Source organism: Sphaeramia orbicularis, chromosome 14, assembly GCF_902148855.1.
Source record: "Sphaeramia orbicularis chromosome 14, fSphaOr1.1, whole genome shotgun sequence".
Lineage (NCBI taxonomy): Eukaryota > Metazoa > Chordata > Actinopteri > Kurtiformes > Apogonidae > Sphaeramia > Sphaeramia orbicularis.
In genome coordinates this window covers 10576837-10589137 of record NC_043970.1, presented here as the reverse complement: position 1 = coordinate 10589137, position 12301 = coordinate 10576837, and the positions used below count along the sequence as shown (strand labels likewise).

The 12301-nt window shown below is 36.2% G+C and overlaps 1 protein-coding gene across 2 annotated transcripts in view; it reads right to left on the bottom strand.

Moving 5' to 3' along the window:
• fstl4 (follistatin-like 4) overlaps nt 1-12301 on the bottom strand; it is a 450022-nt gene that overhangs the window by 145914 nt on the left and 291807 nt on the right. For both annotated transcript variants that reach the window (XR_003937211.1, XM_030153338.1), the window contains exons 5-6: nt 9303-9493; nt 749-869 (exon numbers count right to left, since the gene is read on the bottom strand). Coding sequence is in view for 1 of the 2 variants with exons in the window: in XM_030153338.1 (XP_030009198.1) it covers nt 749-869; nt 9303-9493 (312 nt within the window). In the remaining variant the exon portion in view is untranslated. The remainder of the gene's footprint in view (nt 1-748; nt 870-9302; nt 9494-12301) is intronic.

Below are 12301 nucleotides of genomic sequence, written 5' to 3'. Positions count from 1 at the left end.
TTAGTTTTTTGTAGATGTAACTGGGGAATAATTGGATCCTCTTACCAGTCCACATGTACATTTTGTTATGAGCCATGTTATCAAATTTAATGGAAATATCCAACAGGATGACAGGAAACAGTTGACTGGTCATGAGAGTTAAATGTCAGAACTTAGTCAGAAAAGTTATTTTCACTCCCAATAAACCACATTATACCATTCTGAAAAAAGACAAAATCCATGAGCATAAATAATAATTCTTCTGACCTCTTTTTTTCTAATTTTAGAATTTTTCCAATTCCATCAGGCTTTTCAAACACAGTCTGGATTTGGAACATGTCTCAATGCTTGAACACCCATCAGAAACCGTCTGTACAGGATTTATTCAGATGAACCTTGATTACATAAATCTGTGAAAATATACATTTTACTGTGGGAATCTATTGCTTCAGATGATATTATTGCAATCCAAACCTCCTACAATGTATCCACACTCTACAACTTAGAATTACTATGATTATTTTCCCCTGACCTGTGTGCAGTTATCACGACAAGAAGTTCACACTCCTGTTTTTCTGTATTCCCTCATTGCATTTTCCCACTGCCCTGGGAGAAACAACTTTTCAGTGCACTGCATAGAGGTTAATGTTGTTTCTGAGACATACATTGTACCTTTGACTTCTGACAGAATACGGGGATAAAAAAAATGAAATAAAAAGGTAAAATGGACACGAAGAGAAAGGGAGAAAAACCAAAGAGCAAGACTCACGGAAAGCGGTGTAGAACTCATGCAGACTGAGGTGGCCATCATTGTTGTAGTCGTCATATCGCAGCAGATCCTGCGTGGTGCACTCCATCAGGCTGTCCTCCAGGTGCTCCTTCATGGAGATCTTCCAAAACATACATTCGGTATTAAACCATGTGGGAAAAAACATCTTATTCCAGCAAAATACATGTGTGCGCAACATGTGATGAGAGCAGTTATAATACAGAGATGGACTCCTGCTGTTATCAGAGCTTTTATCTTCTTTCATCCTAAATCTGTTGTCTGATACTGTCACATTTTACACATTCTGTTTAAATGTATAAATGCTAACCTGACATTTTAGTATTCTTATAAAAGGGTCTGTCTTGGCAGTTTTTAATCTGTCTTTGTGTTCATTTTATTGAAAAAAAAACAAAAACAAAAACAAAAAAACTTGTGGTACAGTTAAATACCTGTGTGTGTGTGTGTGTGTGTGTGTGTGTGTGTGTGTTTGTGTGTGTGAGAATGCATGTAGTAGACACACACACACACACGCATACACACACACACACACACACACGCACACACACACACACACATATATATATATATTTTTTTTTTAATTTATTTTTTTTTTTTTAATTTTTTTTTTTAACACCTAAAACAATCCCTTTTGTCAGTGTACTGTTTTGTTGTATGAATTGTGTATGTGTTCTGCCATTTTATAAAATAAGAAATAAAAACTAACCAGAAAACACTGAAATTAAAATACCAAATAGAATTAATTGAAAAATGAGTTAGTTGATTACTTAAAATTATTTAATGTATTTAGATAACAAACTGGAAGAAAACTCCAAGGCACTCTTTAAACATTAAAATGCCTTTATTACCATGCCATGGTTATATCTTGACTGTCTACGAGGGCCATTCAATAAGTTCATGGCCTCACCCAGAAATGCTGGTTGTTATAATACAGGATGTTACATTCTTTCGTGATGGGATAGTGATGCTTGAACATCGATGGACCAAGTGCATTGCTGTAAATGGAGATTATGATGGAAAATAAAATATAAATTATCAGTCTGTGTTGTTCTGTTCTGGGTGAGGCCATGAACTTATTGAACGGCCCTCGTAGATATGACCATGCCATGTTAATAAAGACATTTTAATGTTTAAAGACAGTGCTTTGGAGTTTTCTTCCAGTTTGTTATCTACTTTATGAATCCCTTTTTCCAAAGAGCACCTTGAACAACCTCTCTTTTGGTCCTAGAAGCATTTCTTCCCATGAATTTTTGAACTATTTAATGTATTTAATTGAATTGAATAGTCTGCAAGAAATATCTATTAGTGAAATGCACTCACAAAATTTCAGTTTCTGGAAAAAAAAAAGACATTCTTAAAGACTTGTGGTATAGCTAAATACCAGTGTGTGTAGTTTATAAAATAGGAAATAAAAATAAACAAGAAAAAATAAAATAAAATAAAAACAAGAAAACATAAAAAAATTATTGCTCAGTGTGCCAACCTGAGCAAATATGATTCACATAAAACTTTATTTTAATACTTTGTTTAGAATAAAAACATGCCTCTTCTGAATAACTGTCTAAATCTTAAAAGCTGACCGTCTTAAATAAACGTCATGTTAACAAAAGGTGCAGATTCAACACTAATAAACCACAATAATGTCAATATTTCATCAGTTCTTGGTCTAATTATTTTCCATTATCTATTCTTACAGCACAGCATACTAGGCTCATTTACAAGCCCTCTTGTCTACTTTAATGGTGCCTGTTTCTCTGGGGAAAGAACTTTAAGTAGGTGATGTTGAGCATTGTCTCCACACGATCTGCAGCAATAAATGAGCTCAGCTTAGCTCAGTCTGACTCGTACGGCTGAAACCGGAGAGCTGTGCCTCAACCTGTTATATTAAGGTCCTGTACTTATTGTGTCACAAAAAAAATGCAATACAAGAGCTGACCCAAGATGTGGTGTTACTTTTTTATGTGATGAAATATGTCAGATATTGGCGTATATGTGTCTCACTGTAGTTTATCAGATGTTACACAGTAGCCCAGTGTATTTAATAAATGTGTTTCACTGTGGCCACATCGTTCCTGATACATATGAGTGTTTATGGTAGAATACAGTAAAATCTACAGTAAAGCTAAAAGAATTTCATTCATTTGTTACATGCGAAAATGTATTGATTTACGGTAATGAACTGTATTTCTCTTTTTAAATGCAGTAATTTACTGTACATTTTGATATCTTATGATAAACAATAGGACTAAAGAATGAAAAGTAGCCAAAATGTTAAAATTATGAAAAACTATAAGTATTATTAATTTAAATACCAAATAGATTTTATGAAAAAAAAGAGTTAGCTGATTACTTAATAGTATTTAATGTATTTTTTTTAGTAAGCATTTCTATATTTTGCATAGGTTGCAATAAATATCTGTTAGTGTAATGTACTCACAATTCAACTCAGTTTCAGTTTGTGGAAAAATATTCTTAAAGACTTGTGGTACAGCTAAACGCCAGTGTATATATATATATATATATATATATATATATATATATATATATATATATATATATATATATATATATATATATATATATATATATATATATATATATGGCTTCCTATTAATTATAGGTCACTGTGAAGGTGTGTGCTGTAAAGGAAATTAAGGTAAAAACAATTACAATATCATATGTTAAACCACAGTCTAGGCCTGTGGTTCCCAACCTATTTTGCCTCATGATCCCATTTTAACATCACAAATTTCTACCGACCCCAGACTTTCAAAACTGAGACTTTTTTTTTTTTTTTTTTGGTAAAATGAATTTATATTTGATCATATAATAGTTTGCTATACTATATTGCAAATAAACGTTAATTTTGGATGACATTTAGGCTATATAATGTATATTTTTATGGACAGAGGCAGAAAAGCCAGGTTGAAATTACTGCACAAAGTGAGAATTTGATTTTCCTTGGTCAGGATATGTTCAGTCAGTCCAGCTTGTATTTACAAGGCTGCAAATGAATACTGAACAAACAATAACTCAAACTATGAAATATGAAAGAGCTGCAGCATCTGAAACCAACCACAATGAATATTTGAAAGATAAACAGTACCACAGTGCTTCAGTTTCAGCTTCACAGTTTGTCATGTCTTCTATGTAATGTGATTGTCTCTCTCTCAACTCAACATATGTTTTTTATTAGTAAGTTTTTTTTTGTTTTTTTTTTAATCAATTACAAGAAATTTCAGGTGACCCCACTTGAATTCCAGGTGACCCCATGTGGGGTCCCTGCCCCAAGGCTGCAAAACACTGGTCTAGGCACTGTGGTGATACTGTAAACCACAGGTGTAAAACATGCGGCCCGGGGGCCAAATCCAGCCCACCAAAGGGTCCAGTCTGGCCCTTTGGATGAATGTGTGAAGTGCAAAAATAGATATAAAGAAATTAACAATTCTTTTAGTTCCGGTTCCACATTCAGACCAATTCAATCTCCAGTGAGTCAGACCAGTAAAATACTATCAAAATAATCTATAAATACTCAAAACTCCACATTTTTCTCTTTGTAAATGTAAATATTTTCATGCATTTACACTGAAACAAAGTGAAATTTCACAAAAAAATGTGAATAACCTGAACAAATGTGAAGAACCTGAAATGTCTTAAGAAAACTGCGTGCAATTTTAACAATATTCTTCCTGTTACTAAATGTTGTGTGTGGTTGTAGATCCACTGTGATCTGTACGTTATAATGAACAGGTGGAAATGATAAACTGAGGCAGAATATTGTTAAAATTACACTTATTCTTTCAGTATGTTCCAGTTATTCGCATTGTTTGAAAGGACAGTTTGTAGATTTTCATTGTTTATTTTGACTTTTTTCACTGTAAAATATAGAGAAAAGTTTGGAGTTGACATTATTTATATATTATTATGTTATTATTTTACTGGTTTGGCCCACTTCAGATCAAATTAAGCTGAATGTGGCCCCTGAACTAAAATGAGTTTGACACCCCTGCTGTAAACCATGAAGACAGTGAACACACTAAAGCAGGTAATTGTGGTAACTTACTGGCTGTTTGTTGCCAGTGGGAAAAGAAAGAAAAAGAAAGAAAGAAAGAAAGAAAGAAAGAAAGAAAGAAAGAAAGAAAGAACAATAAAAGCATAAAAACCATTGAAAAATCATAATAAAGTGTTGTTGAAACCCAATGATTTTACACTCAAAAGCCATCTGTCCAACTCGACAGTCTGAATTAATAACATTGAAAAAAACATGTTTTAAAGACATTTCTTTCATCCTTAAAACATTATCTGGGACAAAATATGCACATTCTGTCTCATCTCAAGATGTCATGTCGGAGTTAGTAATTGCTTGCTGATGAAAACTGATGAGCTGAACTGATGAAAATATTGTCAGTTTTTTAAGTGGGACACTCCTAGAATTAGAAAACCTGTTTCTGTAATTCAGAGTGGACAAAGCATGTTGTCATTTGATTCATCACTGACATGACAGAAGATTAATTGCAGCAGTATTACTAGACTTACAGGACTATATTTAGCCACACAACTCTGTTTCTTTTTATATTAAAAAGCCTGTTGTGTGTTTGGCACCTGTTTAATATCCAGTTTTCAGATTCCAGTGCATTAGAACTATAGTAGGAGAACAGAGATAATTTAGCCTTCTTTTTGCAATTGTCAGTCTGTAACATGGTTCGCTGTGCTCTGGCTGAAGGCACAAGAGATCACACTATCTGTTGGAATGAATCTAATTAAGACCCATCTCTAATGCCCATTTTGTGAGACCAGATGATACCCACAATTATTTCATGCCCTCGCCCTGCAAATGCCAACACTAACCCAATCCAGATTTCAGGTCTAATAGGAAATGCTTTCTAGTGAACACAGTCAGAAAACCTCAATATTCATAAAGTATTTGTTGGATACTGAACAGTTTTGGTGCAGTGGTTCTCAAACCTTTTCAGCTAAAGTCCAAAAAGAGAATCTGGTGTCTTCCACTTCCTAAACTTATAAAACAACACCAGGAATTGTCAAAGCATTTACCTTTTTACTGACATATTCACCACTGAAAGAATGTTCAATAAAGAAATACAGGGGTTGGACAAAATAATGGAAACACCTTCACCTCAAGATGATAATACCCCAATCCATACAGCTAGAATTGTTAAAGAATGGCATGAGGAACATTCTAATGAAGTTGAGCATCTCGTATGGCCGGCACAGTCCCCAGACCTCAACATTATTGAGCATTTATGGTCAGTTTTAGAGATTCAAGTAAGACGTCGATTTCCACCGCCATCGTCTCTAAAAGAGTTGGAGGGTATTCTAACTGAAGAATGGCTTAAAATTCCTTTGGAAACAATTCACAAGTTGTATGAATCAATACCTCGGAGAATTGAGGCTGTAATTGCCGCAAAAGGCGGACCTACACCATATTAAATTATATTTTGTTGATTTTTTAAGGTGTTTGTTTATTTTGTCTGTGTTTATGGAAGTAAATATGGAGGCATCTCATCTTGGGATGTGTGTTGTGGCTGTTGTTTTTCCTGTTGCTCCTCCTGGGACACAGAATTGTGATGTTTGTTACATTTCAATGACATAAAGGTTGGATAAATGCAACGTGGCGGTTCAGACTCAAGTCACATTGCAAAATATCAGATACGTATTGGATTTAGGACCATATGAAAGTGGCCTGGGTTGAATTTGAAAAAACTGGATTTGTGCTGTTCAAACTGTCTTTAACAGATCAGATACAGGTCACAAATAGGGAAAAAATTGGATTTGGGCCACATTTGCCTGCAGCCTGAATGCAGCCTTATTTTACACATTTGCAGAAATGCTACTTCCTTCCACCACTAAGCAATTCATGGCAGAATCTGGGATTTAACGGAAAAGTGTTAACAATGTTTTCAACTGTTATGAAATTTTAACCTTTTGGTTTTTTTGTTGGGGGGACTTTTTTCCTTCCTCAAACAGTGATATCAATTAACTTTTGGTAGGCAGTAATCTAACTGTAGCACAGACTGAGGACAAATTAAAAAGGAAGCTTTGAGAAAACATCCTCTAGAGCCGTTCATTTCAGTAACATAGAAAATAAATGCTATTTCATAGGTACCAGGTTCTCTGTGAAAAACAAGAACATTTTGCTCATTTGTTCAAAGAGGAGGCAATTTGAACATTCTTTTTCAACACTACTTCATTCAGTGAAGCCTTGAAACATTTTATTTCCAAATATTAGTATCAGGAGACAATTTTCACACTTCAGTAGAATAAATGGGGCTTTTAGTACAGATCAGGTCAGTTAAGAAGATAATGTCCACAGTTCTTTCTAACACTAAGTTATGCTAACAAGCCAGCAACACACTGCTGACCAACTAAGAGATGCAAGAAACAAACTCAAAGGCGAACATTTGACTCTGTGACAGTGGACTTTTTTTTTTTGTACAGCACTGTTTTTAAGCCTTGACGTTGACAATTTTACTTACTTATTCATTTAATGAGACAAAAATTACCTTAGAGCTGAACTCCTGCTTTTTCCAGCTGTGCTCCATGTGACCTAACTTATGAAAAAAATTGCATTAAAGTCAATGGCAAAAGATTTTTTTTAAATTTTATCCTGTATTCTATCATTTACACAGTTGTGTACAAATGATTTCCAGTCAAGAAAATGCCCAAAATGTACCTAGGCAGGTGTTGTTTTGGTGTTGGTGCAACAACAGATGCAATCTTTTGAGCTATTTAATGGAAAGCGACATGTTTCTTAACTGTCTTTGTTTCAAATTGGGGGTGGGACCTTTGTGTGTCAAGTTTGCATGTTCTCCCTGTGTCTGCGTGGGTTCTCTCCAGGTACTCCGGCTTCCTCCCACCATCCAAAGACATGCACTAATAGGTTAATCGGTTAATCTAAATTGCCAATAGGTGTGAATGTCAGAGTGATTGATTGTCTCTATATGTCAGCCCTGCGATGAACTGGCGACATGTCCAGGGTGTACCCCGCCTTCGCCCATAAGTAGCTGAAGCCCCCGTGACCCTAGTGAGGATAAAGCGGGTTCAGAAAATGAATGAATTAATGAATGTTTCAAATTGCGATTTCTTGACCTTTAAAATTAGCTTTAGAATTGCTAAATATATCTGTGAATGATGACACATTTCAGTCAGAATTAGAAAAATGTTTCTCTTTGTCAATGACCATCACACAATTTTTCCAATGTTAGGCCACATGGGACAGCAGAAGGCACAGGACTTCAGACCAAGATGGTGGAACTATTCACTGATAGTTGAGGCTCACTGCTAATACTCCTAACTCATTGACATGTTGTTTTGTTAGATGTCGCCAACTAATATTTGCTGCTAGCAGTAATTAGTAGCTTAACGTTAACACAGTTGTGTTTGGTAACACTAATATCAAATTTATAAGATATATAAACACAAACTGATGCTTGCTGGATTATTTATGGTAGCTGACAGACCATAATCTAACAATAAAGTGATGGTCAAATTAGCAATGCAAACAGGTGAGTCGTTGTAACGCAATATCTGGTAAAGTTCTTAAAAGTTTTCCATAAGTTAGTAGTAATTTATTCGTAAATTTACCAGAGCATGATACAGTTTGGATTTCCATATTAAACATGGGCAAAAAGACATAGGCTGAAGCAACAGCTTATTTATGCCTACCCTGTTTACAAGAAGGAAAGTTGCAGAAACAAAACAAGATAACAAGATGGTGCAGTTTTAAATAATAATATAATATAAATAAAACAAATAATATAATCTAAGCAAAATCTAACTGCATTACTTTATCCTAATATTTTATATTTATTCAATACCTTAGTTTTAAACATCCTTTTAAATGTAGAGACTGATGTGCATGTTTTTAACTCTTTATCGAGGTTATTCCATAATTTTACTCCAATTACAGATATGCATTTGCCTTTTGTTATTGGTCCTTGGCTTTGATTTCTTGAACATACAGGTCCCCCCTAAGGTTGTACTGGGACTCTGACTGAGAACAGCTCCTGTATGCAGGGTGGAAGTAGGTTGTTATGTGTCTTAAAGATGAATACAGCAGTGTTGAGATGTTGAAGTTAGTGTAACTAATCTACAGTAAAGCTGTGTAGCATTACAAAATGTGTTTTTCAAAATAAAGAACCACCAAAACTAGCTGAGCTCGGGGCCATGCCTTTAACAATGCATACATACACCTTTGTGTTTCTACCTTACGCAATAATTCATTCATACAGGTAAGTTCTAGGAAAAAATCACCCCCTCTAGTGTTGTCAGGAAAATAGAAATTAGCTGTAAGCTGCACACACATGAGGTATTTTAGCACAGAGGTCTGATGGGGACTGACTTCCTTTTGGAACCAGCCTCAGGAGGTCATTTGAGAGTTTGCAGGTATTGGCACTTCTATATTGGCTTCATTTGTCAATCCTGGAAGTGGCCACTTCTCTGTATTTAATGTAAATGTCTCACCTGCAAGATATTTCCAGCTCCATGTCAGTAACATCCCTCTCAGCTTGACACTCACCTTTTCCAGCTCGTCGCTGACCAGCCGTCCATCCTGGTTCACGTCCAAGTATTTGAACATGGCATCCACCAGAGCCCTCTTCTGCTCCATGTCTCTCTGCTGGTTGTGCTCACCAGTCTTCAGGACCTTAGGCTGCATATCCAGCAACATGGTTTTCAGCCGGTTGTACTCTGACATGGTGCATGCATTTCCTAGAAGAGCAAACACACAGATGCGGAAGGAAAGACATCTAATTAACCTTAATTATAAAAACCAAAGCCTTCGGATAGTAGCTGCAAATTGGATTTTCATGTGTTTGTGTGTTTTGAAGAGGTAAAAGAGTAGAACGTGTGAATATATGTGTCTGAGGTTTCCGTGTTTACACATTTAAAACAAATTTAATCTTTCTGTTTGTATAATTTCCAGTGCAGGGGGTCTAATTAATTACAAGTAATCCTAGAATCCACATGAAAACAATAGGTAAACATTCTCATTTAGACCTTCTCAAGCTCCTTTGCTATGGGATTAGAGCTCATGTATCCAGACCAGACTGGATGTCTATAGCTGCTGATTCTTTACGAGGCTGCGTCTGATGAGGATGTGGAGGAAATTAGAGACCGCAAATTAATCAAGGTGGCACTCGCCATCTATTCTTCACAGTTCAAAATCAGTAATTATGCAAAACATGTCTGTCACACACTGCGAGGGGACTTGATGCTAATGGAAAAGTGGCAAGCAAATAAGAATGAGGCACTGAGAGGCACAAAAGCAGGTTTTGTTTTTCCATTCTCCCTTATGTCCCTCCACTGTTTCAATATCAACCCGAGCCTGATGACAGCACGAGAGAGAAAGAGAGAGGGAGCTGATGGTATGTGGGGTGGAGCGAGCAGATGAAAGTCACAAGCACAGTGATGAGAGAACAAAATATGAATAACGCACTCACATGAATTAATCATGAGGCGGTGCCCCTGCCTGATCACGACAGAACAGGAGGCCCCCCACGGCGAGTACATGGCCATGGATTACACTGTCTGATCCTGCCCAACAACTCAACAACTATTACAGCTAATGAACACAAAATAAGAGGGCATGTTGAACCTAAAAGACCTAAAAATTTCCAGTCTTTAAATCTTTTTGATTTTTAAAGTCAGAGGAAAGGGAGGTGCAGCTACAGCACATCTGCAGTTGTTAGCGCATCTGTCACAACTCCAAAGTCAGCCAGGGTTCCACTTGGCTACAGAGAAAAAAAAAAAGGCATCCTTCTGTGGCTCTGGATGTTCAAGTCCACTTAAAGATGCACATATTTTCCAATTTATGCATGTGCTTGCACAGAGATAAAGTTCCCTGGTGGGTAAGAGGTCCACTCAATGTGCACAAACCTTCAGAGTGACCAGTGAGTGACCTTAAAAACCTCTCAGATCATATGTGCTGGATTTAACTCAACAGTTTGATCTGACAGGTGACACAGTGGTGCAGTGGATAGCACTGCTGCCTCACAGCAAGGAGTTCCTGGGGTCAATTCCAGCACCAGCTGATGGAGGGGCCCTTTCTGTGTGGAGTTTGCATGTTCTCCATGTGTTTGTATGGGTTCTGTCTGGGTACTCCGGCTTACTCCCACCACCCATAGATATGCACCTGATAGGTTAATCAGTTAAGCTAAAGGTGTGAATGTGAGAGTGATTCCTCTCTATATGCCAGCCTTGCGATGAACACGCAACACATCCAGGGTGTACCCCACCTTTGCCTGAAACATAGCGTAAGTGGACACGATGGGTTACATACAAAACCTGGAATGAGACTGCCAGTTAATGAAAAACCTGCATGTCTGAGTTAGAACAACCACTAGGATCGTCAAATTTAACACAGTGTCTTTATTAATAGCTGTATATAAGACCATTTCAAGCCGTGTTTTCAAGATCAAATGCACTGACAACAAGGTAGCTTTTCATGTCCCAATTTTGATCATGTTTTTGGCCCCAATACTTTATTAAAAATGCATTGATTTTGGAATGGCTCAGAGCAAAAGTATAATTTTTTTTTGCATTTATCTGAGGTCATCATTAGGTACATCCTGGGGGGAAATATGTCTAGATTTCTCTTGTATCATTGGGTCTAAAAAGCTGGCAAAGTCCCAGGTACCAAAATGTACCCAGTTTCATAGAAGGACCCAGATGGTTGTGTTCATTGTCTGACTGAAAAACTCAAAGGAAACATCCCTGGTAGAACTAGATTCAAGTGTCAAAAGTTATGCCCACAATAACCCTTTCATGCATAGTGGTCACTACAGTGGACAGTTACTCTACAGCTTTAATCTTGTATATTCATGGGTTTTGTTGTTTTAGTTCCATATCAACCAACACAGTGGACACTTACGCATCATCTCATAAACTGCAATTCATACTTTTATTGTAACTTTGCTGTTCTTGATTGGTTCTTGAGTGGAAATCAATTGTTAATATTTATTTTTTGCATATTATCTCCATGAAGTGAGTAATAACTAGTATTAGAATATGTTAAAATGTGAGAAAACATCAGATTAGCGCCATTAAACATGGTTTCATTTCACTGTTTTCATATCACTTTATAATATTGGGTTTTAAATACATGTTTCTTTACTTCAAGAATAAAATTCATGGTGTAGCTGAGTGGACATTTTTGTAACTCCATGAAAAACAGGTCGATTTAAAAAAAAAAAAAAAATCAATCACATTGTTTTTATTTCATGCCTAAAGAGGAATAAAAACACTCAAGAAAAAAAATCTTGATTAAGGTTCTCATAATTCATGCATGAAAGGGTTAATACATTTTGCAATGTTTACACATAGTGTCCACACTACTCCAAAGTTTTAACCTCCCGAAAACAGAGATTTTGGAAACACTGCTGACTGTGCCTTAGTTTGGATATTCTGGGATTGTGTTGTAATAGAAAAGCAGAAAAACAGAGACTTTTGGAAACAATGACCCACATGTACTCCGTGATTACACAACACGGTGTTAATTCAACACAGGGATGATGTTAG